The sequence below is a fragment of the Mesoplodon densirostris genome, chromosome 1 (assembly GCF_025265405.1).
Source record: "Mesoplodon densirostris isolate mMesDen1 chromosome 1, mMesDen1 primary haplotype, whole genome shotgun sequence".
NCBI lineage: Eukaryota > Metazoa > Chordata > Mammalia > Artiodactyla > Ziphiidae > Mesoplodon > Mesoplodon densirostris.
This window is the reverse complement of record NC_082661.1, coordinates 177,233,010-177,246,726: the sequence shown is the minus strand read 5'-3', so window position 1 is coordinate 177,246,726 and position 13,717 is coordinate 177,233,010. Positions and strand designations below refer to the sequence as shown.

Here is a 13,717-nt window from a genome sequence, read left to right as displayed (position 1 = left end):
AGTCTTTCCTAGATCCTCCCCTGCCGCGAGCGCCCTCGGGGACCTTGGCAGCTGCAGCCGCCGCGGATCCCTTTCCAGAAAGGGGGCGTGGCCGCGGCTCGCGGGTTTGGCCGGGTTCTTTCTGGGGCCCAAGGGGGGCGGGGCCAGGCGGCTGTCACCGGGCAGGAGAGAACGTTGCGAACGTGCGCCCAGAGCCCATTGGTCGAGGTGGGCCACACTCCCGGGTCTGGATTGGGCCGCGGCGCGGAAGGGGTGTGGCCTCTCCCCGCTAGTCCTTATAGGTCTCTCTGCGCTGGTACTAGGGACCGCGGCAGGCCGAGGGGGAGGTTCGGGTGGGGAGAAGGGACAGGTCCAGGCAGAGCTCGGGGGCTGGCACCAGTTCGCGCACTCATTCAAGCGGCAGTACGCACTTGTCCCAGTTCTAGCTGACCGCAATAGCTGGTGAGTGTCCCTTCTGTGTGTGCTGATCGCTGCGCGGAGAGGCCTCAGCCGTGGGGGTCCTAGCGCTCTCAGTCCGGAGCAGCCCCCAGACTGACGCCGGGCCCGCGCCGCTCTTGTCTTACAGCGTCTTCTGCACTCCAGGACCCTGAGCTCATCTGCAAACGTCCTGGCGTCCGTCCTCACCATGCCTAGCCTTTGGGATCGCTTCTCGTCGTCCTCTTCGTCCTCGTCCTTGTCCCGAACTCCCACCCCAGATCAGCCGCCACGCTCAGCCTGGGGGTCGGCGGCCCGAGAAGAGGTACTCGGCCGCTGCGCGAGCCTGGAGAGCTCGGACTGCGAGTCCCTGGACAGCAGCAACAGTGGCTTTGGGCCGGAGGAAGGTAAGCCGTGGGCGGGAGCCGGACGCGAATAGAGGGGCCGGGGAGGTGAGAAAGCACCGCACTGGAAGGAGTCAAAAGCCACTTTGGCTTCCTATCCCATCAGAATCCGGATTGTGGAAGGAGGCGGTCAGAGGAGGGGCATTGAAGTATACGGTGCGAGAGTGGGGCGGAAACTGAGGCACAGAGTGGGAAGGAGTGCTGCTTTCTTAGCGAAACATCACCTCCCCGTTCAGAGCTGCTCTAACTCCCTCCCCTACGTGCTTTCCCTTGCAGACTCTTCATACCTGGATGGGGTGTCCCTGCCCGACTTCGAGCTGCTTAGCGATCCCGAGGATGAGCACCTGTGTGCCAACCTGATGCAGCTGTTGCAGGAGAGCCTGGCCCAGGCACGGCTGGGCTCGCGGCGCCCTGAGCGCCTGCTGATGCCCGGCCAGCTGGTGAGCCAGGTGGGCAAAGAACTACTGCGCCTGGCCTACAGCGAGCCGTGCGGCCTGCGGGGGGCGCTGCTAGACATCTGCGTAGAGCAGGGCAAGAGCTGCCACAGCGTGGGTCAACTGGCTCTCGACCCCAGCCTTGTGCCCACCTTCCAGCTGACCCTTGTGCTGCGCCTGGACTCACGCCTCTGGCCCAAGATCCAGGGGTTGTTTAGCTCCGCCAACTCTCCCTTCGTCCCTGGCTTCAGCCAGTCCCTGACGCTGAGCACGGGCTTCCGAGTAATCAAGAAGAAGCTGTACAGCTCAGAGCAGCTGCTCATTGAGGAGTGTTGAACTTGGGCCTGGGGGGACGATACTGACCCCATGACAGAGACAGTTGAACTTTTGGGGTGCACATTGGCAGGCAGAAGCTGAGGGACTGCTGCCTGTCCTTAGAAAACTGACAACAGCCACCTGCGGGGAGGAAGGTCAAGGTGAGGGGAACACGGTGTTTCCCTAGGAAGCTGAGGTGTGGACAGGTGGCTCCCACTTGGGCTCACACGCCGCCCCTCAGTACTGTAGCATGAAACAAAGGCTTAGGGGCCAACCAGGCTTCTGGCTGGATGTGTATGTAGCATGTACCTTATTATTTTTATTGTTACTGACAGTTAAGACAACAGTGGTGTGACAGAGCCATGAGAGCAGCTGGGCTGCACTGGGATGTGTGCTCACGGTAGCCGGCTCTGGTGGGGGGGGGGTCATCGAGGTGGTTTGTGTATCTCATGGTCTGAAGGGACCAAATGTTTGTTCTTTGTTGGTTTTGTATCTTTTTTTTTTTTTTTTGATTGGAGCTTCACTACTGACCTGTTCTAGGCAGCTATCTTACAGACGCATGAATGTAAGAGGAGGAAGGGGTGGGTGTTGGGATCACTTGGGGATCTTTGACACTTGAAGAAAAAATACACCTGGGAGCTGCGTGTGGCCCATCCCCGGATGTGTAGTGAAGGGTTGAACTGTGAGGGGTTGGGGCTGACTGGGGTGGGGGCTGGAACCCCTCCCCCAGAGGAGTACCATCTGGGTCTTCCATCTAGAACTGTTTACATGAAGATACTCGCTGTTCATGAATACACTTGATGTTCAAGTATTAAGACCTATGCAATATTTTTTACTTTTCTAATAAAAAAAAATCATGTTTGTTAAAACGGTTGTCTCTCATCAGTGCCATGAAATAAAAGGGAGGGGGATGGGTGCGGGAAAAGGTGGGTTTCATCACACTCTGGTGCAGCTGTGTGTTGCTCTGTCCCTTTCTGGGGCTGCCTGCCAGCTTGGTCATGGAGGTATGTAGACTGAGTGCCCTCCGTGTCAAGAACGCTGGCTCCCTTGGCTCTGCTGGCTGAGGCTACCAAGGGAAGGCACTGGAAAGCCCTGGAAGATGGGGAGTGAGTCAGACCCCTCAGAGCCACAGTCTCAGTAGAAAGAGCTCACCTGGCTGCCCTGGGTTAAAAGGGCCTGGTACAAAGGACTCCTGAGCCCAAGGTCCTTACAGGCACTTAAAGGACTGCAAGAGGCTTCTTTCCTTGTGAAAAAAGGCACAGTTCTATTTGTTCTGCAGTGAAAATTACACATTTTATCTCTGGATATGAAAAGGCTAGGGAGCAGGAGCACTAAGAAACGGAGTTTGAAAAAGACAACTTGGTTCAAGCCTCTGACTGGACACGGAACCTAGGGCTCGGAGAGGGTCATGACCTGCCAGGCAGGAGCAAAACACACAACATACGTAGGAGGTGTGGTGAGGGCTTCAAGAGCCAGGAGACTACAGGCCTGTCTTCATGAATGTTCTCGGTGACCTAGACTCATTGCACTCTCTGGGCCCCAATTTCATTATCGGTGAAATTGGGATTGGGCCAGATGAAGGCCAAGGCCCTTCCCACTCCTCCCTCCCAGTGACTCTCGGCCAGTCCTCCCACACCAGCCTCTGGAGAGTTGTTATCTCCCTTGTTTCTCTTCCTGGTCTCAGACAGGCCTTGTTTGCCCAACTGTAAAACAGTAGTTCTTCAACTTGATTGTATACTCAAATCTCTTGGGGCCTGAATTAAACACATATCTCCCTGCCTTGGAGGAGATTCTGACCACATTGTGTCTGGGTTCATCCAGGATCCTGACACAGGGTCTTGAACTTTGGGATGGTTTAGAAGACTCACATCTCTTTGGTAGAGATGACTTGTTCCCCAAAATGAATGAACTGTTTAGAACTAGATTTGAAAATGGTGGTAACAAGGAAGAGGGTGCCCAGAGTAGTTTTAAGAGCACTTACTTCTAAACACATCCTCCTAATAGCTACCCTGGGAGGGGTGGGTAGGGCGGGGGTTAGTGAAGTTTTACAGATTAGTAAACAGAGGCCCAAGCCCTTGAATGATGGTCTTCTTCTGACCATGGCTGACCTTGCCCAGTCTCAGCCCCTCAGGGTGGAGGTGAGAGTTAAGCAGGCTCAGCACTTGGGTGGTATCTGGGGGCACTTTCCCAGGAATTGAGATCAGGGCCAATGCTCATGGCAGTGCTTCCTGGACCCCCAAAGAGGAAAACAAAAAGGCATGTCTGGCTCCAGAACAGAGTCTCACTGGTGTTTGGAGGCAAGAGCTAGATGGGGAGGTAAGCATTAACTCTCTCCTAGACCGGGAAGCAGCAAGCACCCTCAGCTCCTTCTCTTAATAATTTTTCTTTTTCTTTAATTTTTGTCAATTTGATTACTATGTGTCTTGGTGTGTTTCTCCTTGGGTTTATCCTGCCTGGGACTCTCTGCACTTTCTGGACTTGGGTGGCTATTTCCTTTCCCATGTTAGGGAAGTTTTCGACCATAATGTCTTCAAATTTTTTCGCAGGTCCTTTCTCTCTCTCTTCTCCTTCTGGGACCCCTATAATACGAATGTTGGTGCATTTAATGTTGTCCCAGAGGTCTCTTAGGCTGTCTTCATTTCTTTTCATTCTTTTTTCTTTATTCTGTCCCATGGCAGTGAATTCCACCATTCTGTCTTCCAGGTCATTTATCCATTCTTCTGCCTCAGTTATTCTGCTATTGATTCCTTCTAGTGAATTTTTCATTTCAGTTATTGTACTGTTCATCTCTGTTTGTTCTTTAATTCTTCTAGGTCTTTGTTAAACATTTCTTGCATCTTCTCGATCCTCCATTCTTTTTCTGAGGTCCTGGGTCATCTTCACTATCATTATTCTGAATTCTTTTTTCTGGAAGGTTGCCTATCTCCACTACATTTAGTTGTTTTTCTGGTGCTTTATCTTGTTCCTTCAACTGGGACATAGCCCTCTGCCTTTTCATTTTGTCTATCTTTCTGTGATTGTGGTTTTCGTTCCATGGGCTGCAGAACTGTAGTTCTTCTTGCTTCTGCTCCTAAGCTCCTTCTCTTGGATGGTCAGATTGAGGCTGGAGGAAAACTTGGGTTCCCACAAAGTCTCAGCTAAGATGCCCTTTTCTGAGGCCAGACTGCCTTTCCTCATCCTCACAGGGCTTGAAAATTCCCCCAGATAGGACAAAAAGACCCCAGGTTAGGGCTCTTAGGTCTCCTAAGATGTGGCAGGGAGCTTTGTCCTAGGTATTGGGCTCTTGAAGAGAAGATAGAACAGGCTCCCTTGTTGCTAAGACTGAAAGCTAATAAAGCATATGAGACTTCCACATAAAATCCAATTTTGGAAAATGCTTTCAGAAATCGTTCTATTTAGCCTATAAACTTTGTATTGATTCCCTCCCCTTGTATAGGATTCCCTCCCTCCCTTAGTTCTATTTCCCACCCCAACAGAATACTACAGGAGAACCTACCATAGCTCCCTATTATCAGATTCCACCGTCTGCCTTTGAAGACCTTTGGTATCAGGCCCTATTCACCCTACCCAGGCTGACAGCCTCTACCACTCTCTACCCTCCCCTGGCCTGCCCCCTCCTCTAGCCCCAGACTCTGCTCATTCCAGTACCCTCCACCAGGGATGTGATCCCTCTCTCTTGCCTGAAAACCCTTCCCTTCCTTTAAGGCCCAGAGCAAGTTCCAGCCCTTTTATGACTCCCCTCTGCCTCGCCCAGCCTCATCCTTCACAATTGCAATGTAGAAAATTGAGCAGTTTTCCAATCTCATTGTATGCACTTGTTTTGTATCCCACTCCTGGGTTCCCTTCAAGCCTGGCTGTCAGACTGCTTGATCATCTCCCTCTCCTTGGGCTCAGACAACACAAGATTCCCCCACCAGCCTCAGACTCTAGGCTAAGGAGAGAGGAGGGCAGGGTAGAAACACTTCATTGTTTTACTCTGCCTGCCACCTAGTTTAGAGGAATATAGAGGTCCTAGAAGGGAAGTGGTATCTTAATGCGTAAGACCACCATGCAGTAGAGTTAGTGAAATCTGGATTCAAATCCTGGCTCAGACATTTCTTAGCCGATGACCTTGAGCAAGTCACCTTCAGTTTCTCTTCTGTAAAATGGGGATAATAGTGAGGAAATGATGTATTCAATATATAAAGGTATAACTGGAGTTCACCACTGGCAGAGGAAGCCAGTGGCTGGGCAAGAGATGGGGGGCCTGGGCTGCAGTGCAGCAGGCACCCTGTGACAGGGACCACCTTTGACTGCCTCACCTCTGGTCTGCCTTTCCTCTAACGTTCAAAAGTCATCATCTTAACAACAGTCACGTCAATATGTAACCTTAATAAATTCTGGTAAAAAAATCACTGTGAGCTAATGTGCTCAGACTGCTTCACTTCTAAGTGGTATTTTTCTAAGCCCAGTGTATATTAAGCACCCTAGATAATGTTCGTTTAGTTCTACCTCATGTTTCAGAAGGAAATTTGAAGGCTCAGAGTGGCTCAGTGAGCAGGGCTGCAGGGCTAAGATGGGAAGTGTGGTCTCCTACCTCCTGGGCCTTTCACTCAATCCACTGAGCTCTCCTGGTTCCTCAGTTAAGGTGTCCTGGTCAGCCTCATCCTGCTTTCACTGCTGGAGGTGGCCAATGCTGCTGGGGCAGCCCAGTGGAAGGCTGAGGAAACATGAGGAACAGAAACCAGTCCTAAGTAATAGATTATTACAGGACTCTGTAATTATCCTGAAAAGGGAGCTCTTTATGAAGGAATCACAAATTAGAAAACAGCCCATTAAACCCAGACACGTCCATGCAGGGGCCCAGCTGGGGAGTCTCCATCTCAGTCCCAACAATGGGCAGCTGCATGGAAACATCTGTGGCCATGTGGTACTGATGGCTCTGAGGGCAGACACTGATAAACTGTCACTTGATTACTGCATTCATTCATTCAACCTATATATAATTAAATGGGTCCATGGAGCTGCTAGAGAAAGCCAAAGTAAGTGGGAACCCATAAGAAGCTGATGTCAAAATCAAAATTCTCTCTCTTTCACACACGCTCCCACATAATCACACACATACATTTACAAGCAAAACTGTGGGGCATAAGAAAAAAGAGAAAATGGGCACACACTCAATTTTCCCTATCCTTAACTTCCCAGGGAAAAAAAAATCTAACAATATAGAGGGATTTTTAAAATTTTATTTTATTTATTTTTGGCGGCATCGGGTCTTAGTTGCAGCACGCAGGATCTTCGTTGAAGCATGTGGGATCTTTCGTTGTGGTGTGCGGGCTTCTCTATAGTTGTGACGTGCAGGTTTTCTCTTCTCTAGTTGTGGCGCACAGGCTCCAGGGCGGCTGGGCTCTGTAGTTGTGGTGCGTGGATTCCAGAGCACATGGGTTCTGTAGTTTGCAGCTGGCGGGCTCCAGTTGAGGTGCACAAGCTCAGTAGTTGTGGCACATGGGCTTAGTTGCCCGTCAGCATGTGGGATCTCAGTTCCTCGAACCTATGTCCTCTGCATTGGAAGGCGGATTCTCTACCACTGGACCACCAGGGAAGTCCCAATACAGAGGATTAAAAGTATATAAGATAGGGCTTCCCTGGTGGCGCAGTTGTTGAGAGTCCGCCTGCCGATGCAGGGGACACGGGTTCGTGCCCCGATCCCGGAAGATCCCACATGCCGCGGAGCGGCTGGCCCCGTGAGCCATGGCCACGGAGCCTGTGCGTCCGGAGCCTGTGCTCCGCAACGGGAGAGGCCACAGCAGTGAGAGGCCCGCGTACAGCTAAAAAAAAAAAAAAAGTATATAAGATAAAACTAATTAAACTGTATACTTAAAATGGTGAATTTTATTGAATGTAAATTATACCTTAATACCAGAATTGTTTTTAAAGTATATATACACAAAAATTTAAGTGGATCACAGAACTAAACTATAAAAACTCTTAGAAGAAAATATAGGAGTAAATATTCATGATATTGGATTAGGCAATGATTTCTTAGATATGACACCAAAAATACAAGTTTAAAAGAAGATCAACAAGTTAGACTTTATAAAATTTTAAAACATTTGTGCTCCAAAGGACATAATCAAGAAAGTAAGAAGACAGCCCACAGACTGGGAGAAAATATTTTGCAAATCATATATAAGATAAGTGATTTTCACCTAGCATACATAAAGAACTCTTGCAACTTAATTAAAAAATGAGCAAAAGATGTGAATAGACATTTCTTCGAAGAAGATATACAGGGACTTCCCTGGTGGCACAGTGGTTAAGAATCTGCCTGCCAATGCAGGGGACAGGGGTTCGATCCCTGGTCTGGGAAGATCCCACATGTCTCTGAGCAACTAAGCCTGTGAGCCACAACTACTGAGCCCACACACCACAACTACTGAAATCCACACACCCTAGAGCCCATGCGCTGCAACAAGAGAAGCCACCGCAATGAGAAGCCCATGCACCGCAACGAAGAGTAGCCCTGGCTCACCACAACTAGAGAAAGCCCACTCGCAGTGACGAAGGCCCAATGCAGCAAAAAAAAAAAAAAAAACTTGTGAAAAAAAATTTTTTAAAGGTATACAAATGCCCTATAAGCATTTATGAAAAGATGTTTAACATTACTGTTCAGTAGGGAAATGTAAATCGGCGCTACAGTGGGATACCATTTCATACTACCAGAGTGGTTATAATCAAAGAGGTGGATAAGAACAAGTATTGGCAAGGATGTGGAAAAACTGGCACCCTCATACATTGCTGGAGAGATTGTAAAATGGTAGAGCCATTTTGGAAAATGGTTTGGTAGTTCCTCATAATGTTAAACATGCAGTTACCATATGACCCAGCAATTCCACTTCTCAGTATATACCCAAGAGAAATGAAAACATATGTCCACACAAAAACTTATATATGAATTTTCATAGCAGCATTATTCATAACATCAAAGTGGAAACAACCCAAATGTCCATCAACAGATGAATGGATAAACAAAACATGATATACCCATATAACAGAATATTATTTGTCAGTAAAAAGAAATGAAGTAATAATCCATGCTACCACATTTGATGGGCCTCAAAAATGTTATGCTAAGTGAAAGAAGCAAATCACAAAAGACCACATATTGTATGATTCCATGTATATGAAATGTCCAGAATAAGCAAATCATAGAAATAGAAAGATTAGTTGCTTAGGCCTGGGGGACTGGGGGGAGTTGGGGGTGAATGCTAATAGGTATAGAATTTCTTTTTGGGGTGATGATAATATTCTAAATTAGTATATTCACAGAGTTGCATAACTCTGTGAATATACTAAAAACCATTAATATAATAACTGTTATATAATTAGTAATATAATAATTAATATAATTTAATAGGTGAAATTTATGGTATGTAAATTATATCAATAAAACTGTTTTTTAAGTACATGTTTTTCAAATCCATAGAATTGAACACCTAATAAAAGGGCACATTTTACTGTATGCAAATTATACCTCAATTAAAAAAATTTTAACACACATGAAAAAGTACATAAAATGAGCTCTAGAAGTTTTTTTTTTTTTTTTTTTTTTTTTTTGCGGTATGCGGGCCTCTCACTGTTGTGGCCTCCCCCGTTGCGGAGCACAGGCTCCGGACGCGCAGGCTCCGGACGCGCAGGCTCAGCGGCCATGGCTCACGGGCCCAGCCGCTCCGCAGCATATGGGATCCTCCCAGACCGGGGCACGAACCCGTATCCCCTGCATCGGCAGGCGGACTCTCAACCACTTGCGCCACCAGGGAGGCCCTAGAAGTTTTAAAACATAAATTATAGCTCCGTAATTAGGGTCCCATTTAGTGTAAATACGGTAAATTTTTCACTAAGTAAAGGAAAGCAAAGAGAAGCCATGAGCATTTTGGTTCAAATTTTATTTATTGCCTGTCTCTGCTAACAGAATGTCAGCCTACATTTTTTGTGTGCCTACAACAATGCCTGGCTCATAGAAAATTCTCAATGCACATGTATGGAAGAAAAGAAGTATGGAAAGGATCATGACATCTCAAATCCACTATCTCCTGGAGAGACCCATTGGAGCCACTTCCAAACATTTTTTCTTCAATTGTGGTAAAATACATATAACATAGCCTCCCTGGTGGCGCAGTGGTTAAGAGTCCGCCTGCCAATGCAGGGGATACGGGTTCGTGCCCCGGTCTGGGAGGATCCCATATGCCGCGGAGCGGCTGGGCCCGTGAGCCATGGCCGCTGGGCCTGCGCATCCGGAGCCTGTGCTCCGCAACGGGAGAGGCCACAACAGTGAGAGGCCCACATACCGCAAAAAAAAAAAAAAAAAAAAAATACATATAACATAAAATTTACCATCTTAACCATTTTTAAGTGTACAGTTCAGTAGTGTTAAATATATTCACATTGCTGTGCAACCAAGCTCCAGAACTTTTTCATCTTGCAAAATGGAAATTTTATACCCATTAAATAACAATACCCCATCCCCCCCACTGCCACCCAGCCCCTGGCAATCACCATTCCACTTTGTGTCTCTATGAATTTGATGTCTCTAGGTACAACACATAAGTGGAATCATACAGTATTTGTCTTACTGTGCCTGGCTTACTTCACTCAACACAAGGTCTTCAAGGTTCAATTATATTGTAGCAAATGTCAGAATTTCCTTCTTTTTTCTTTTTTTTTTTTTTTTTTTTTGCGGTACGCGGGCCTCTCACTGTTGTGGCCTCTCCCATTGCCGAGCACAGGCTCCGGATGCGCAGGCTCAGCAGCCATGGCTCACGGGCCCAGCCACTCCGCGGCATGTGGGATCTTCCCGGACCGGTGCATGAACCCTTGTCCCCTGCATCGGCAGGCGGACTCTCAACCACTGCGCCACCAGGGAAGCCCAGAATTTCCTTCCTTTTTAAAGCTGAATAACATTCCACTGTATGGATATACCACATTTTGCTTATCCTTTCATCCATCAATGGACATTTGGGTTGCTTCCATCTCTTGGCTATTGTGAATGATGCTGCTATGAACACGGGTGTACAAACCTCTTTGAGACCCTGCTTTCACTTTTTTGGGGTATATACTCAGAAGTGGAATTGCTGGATCATATGACAATTCTAGTTCTAACTTTTTGAGGAACCACTATACTGTTTTCTATACCATTTGCACCATTTTAAATTCCCACCAACAGTGCACAACACTTCTAAGCACTTTTATGCCTCTCCACATCTCAGCCCAGGTCCAAATTACCCCAACAGTCGAGCCCACCGCACCCACGCCTACAGGTAGTAAGGTGTAAAGAGCCGAGTGAGGGCGATGAATCTGCAGTATCCTATATGTTCCAGGAATTTGGAGACAGAGTGAGGACAGGTTCCCAGAGGAGGAAGGATGAGAGTTCAGCCCTGAGCATGTGAAGGCAGCTTTTCTCATTCTCTCACCTAGGCCTTCCCCCAACCCACATTCCCATTCCCTCGGAGGGGAGGGGAGGGGGTAATCTGAGGGCTGGTGACAGAATAGTAGAGCTGATTTGGGCTGGCACATCTCAGAGGACAGGAGAGGAGCTTGGGTTCCCAGGAGAGAAGGGCTGAGGACTGGAGAACCTGCCCCAGTGGCCCCTAACCAATTCTCAGCCTCCAAAAATGTTGACTTTTGCTAACACTGATTGAGCAAATATATTACAAACCTGTGACTTCAGTAACAATGTTAAGTGAATACATATTTTACTCACCAAAATTGCATCTACGGACATTTAAAAATGTCCAGGACAAATATGAGCCAGATGTGCTGTGGACACAGTGTACAGACAACACCGGGCAATCCTCCTTGGAACCTGCCGGCCCCCCGTGATAACTTCAAACCCTCTTTTAGTCCCTGCAGAAGTTGGCAGCTGGAAGAATGGGAACTGCACACTCCACCAAGGGGCTAGAGGAAGGGCAGACCTAGGGCTTATATTTATCTTTACATCTTTAACTCACTTCACATATCACCAGTCCTATGAAGGAGGTACTGTTATTATTCCCATTTTACAGATGAGGAAACCAAGGAACATGGGGCAATGGAATGAGCTTCAAATGGAGAGGAGAGACCCGCAGTCTAGCATGATTTTGCCATTGACCTTGTTCCTTTATCTTTGAACTGAGGGGGTGGGACTGGATGACATCAAGCGTGATTCTTTACAGCAGAGCTCAGCTGCCAGCTGCTGCCTCTCCCCAGCCCCACCCTGTCACTGCTCCCTGGGTTCAAGCCTGGGGTGGGTTGGGGGCGGGGGCAGGAGGAAGAACAGAGGCCGCCCTGCAGGGCACTGGGCAAATGCTTGACCACTTTCTGGGGCAAGTCCAAGTCTGGAAGGAGAACGTTACGAAGAAATTTCCACGGCCCTTTCCCCAGCCAGGGATTTTCCACTCTGCCCAGGCAGACATGCCTCTCCCAGGATCTGGCAATCCATAGGTGTTAATGAACGGCTCGGCTGAGTGCTAGGAAGAGTGTAAGACCTGATTCTGGTTCCAGCCCTGGGAAAAGGGGCAAGTTTGTGGGGAAGGCATGACTGCCCCAGAAAGATGAAGAGGCAGCGTGGGAACTGGGATGGTGTAAAACAAAGTGTTCAGTCTTAGAAGAATCCCAGAGAGAGACCAGTGGGGACAGGAACCATCAGGGGAAACTTCCTAGAAGAGGGGACCTGAGCTGGAGGGCCAGAGGAGGGAGGAAGTTTTCCGGGGCAGGCAGGAGAGGGCAGAGCAGATGAGATGGGGAATAAGGTTGGACCAGCTTTACAGAGGTTGCCATGAACACAGGAAGAGTGCAGCGGCCAGGAGAGAGCTGGATGAGAGAAGTGGAAAGTTTGGTGAAGCAGATGGTGCGATACAGGAGACAGATTGCGGTCACAGGGGCTTCGCTGTGGCCTTTGCACTAGCTGTTCCCTCTGCCGGAAACACCCTTCCCTCACAGCGTCACGTGGTTGGTTCCATGTCGGTCATGCTCCACAGGGAAACCTTCCCTTGCCACTCCTGCCACAGCACCTCTAGCAACATCTCTGCGCTTCATTTTCTCCCAAGCACTCACTACCTGCACTTTCCCTGTTTCTTTCAGTGGCTACCTCCCTCCTGGAGGATGGGAGTTCCATGAGAGCAGAGGCTGTGATCTGGCTTGTTCTTCATCGACTCCTCAAAGCCAGGCACATAGCAGGCCCTCTGTAAATATTGTTGAGTTTAATTGGACTGCAACTGGGTGCTATGATAAAAGGAAGCCTACAATAATATTGTCATTCTTTTCCTGAGCACTACTATATGCCAGGCACTGTGCTAAGCGCTTTACAAACATTATCTCATTTATTCCTCTGAACAATTCTATGAGGGAGGTACTACTATTCTCTCTCTCTTAAAGGTGAGGAAATTGAGGTCCAGAGAGACTGGTTGCTCGAGGACACACAGAACCAAAATTTGAACCCACATGTTTATCCTCTCGACTAGCACTATCTGATAGAAATATGAGCCACATAAGTAATTGAAAAATTTTCTAATAGCTACATTACAAAAATAATTAGGCAAAAGTCATTTTAATAATAGTTGAAATATTTAATAATATTTAAAAATTTAATCTGATATATTAAAGTACTATCATTTCAACACATAATCAATATAAAAATATTAATGAGATATTTTTACATTTTATTTTACTAAGTCTTCAAGATCTGGTGGCTAGTTTACATGTGAAACGCTGGCTAAATTTTTATCAGAAAACGATCTGGATTTAGAGTTCCTAAAATTTGCAGTTGAAAAAGTAGATCCTCATATTCAAGTTGTTCCAAACATACTTAATTGTTTTCTAAGCACTGCATGGAGTATCACTTTTTAAGCTTAAATGTAAACTGATTAAAATTAAATAACATGATAACTCAGTCCCTTGGCTGCACTAGTCACATTTCAAGTGCTCAACAGCCACTTGTGACTAGTGGCCACTGTGGGCTGTGCAGCCTCATCTGGTGTGAAGGCAGGTTGGCTGAGGGAGGCCCGGGGGAGGGATTTGGAGCAGACTGGGGAGCGGCTGTGGAAGGGAAAGGGTGGGGAGCTGAGGTGGCGGACCTGGGCCCACCTAAAAATGAGGCGGGATGACCAGTCACGAAACCCACCAAGTAGCACAGGT

The 13,717-nt window shown here is 47.8% G+C and overlaps 1 protein-coding gene across 1 annotated transcript; it reads left to right on the top strand.

The window, feature by feature from the left end:
* Positions 1-292: 292 nt before the first annotated feature.
* On the top strand, positions 293-2,436 carry DDIT4 (DNA damage inducible transcript 4). Its single transcript, XM_060092040.1, has 3 exons — positions 293-441; positions 566-821; positions 1,095-2,436. Exons 2-3 carry the CDS (start codon positions 626-628, stop codon positions 1,586-1,588), a joined length of 690 nt encoding a protein of 229 aa, XP_059948023.1. The 5' UTR covers positions 293-441; positions 566-625; the 3' UTR covers positions 1,589-2,436.
* The last annotated feature ends 11,281 nt before the right edge of the window (positions 2,437-13,717 follow it).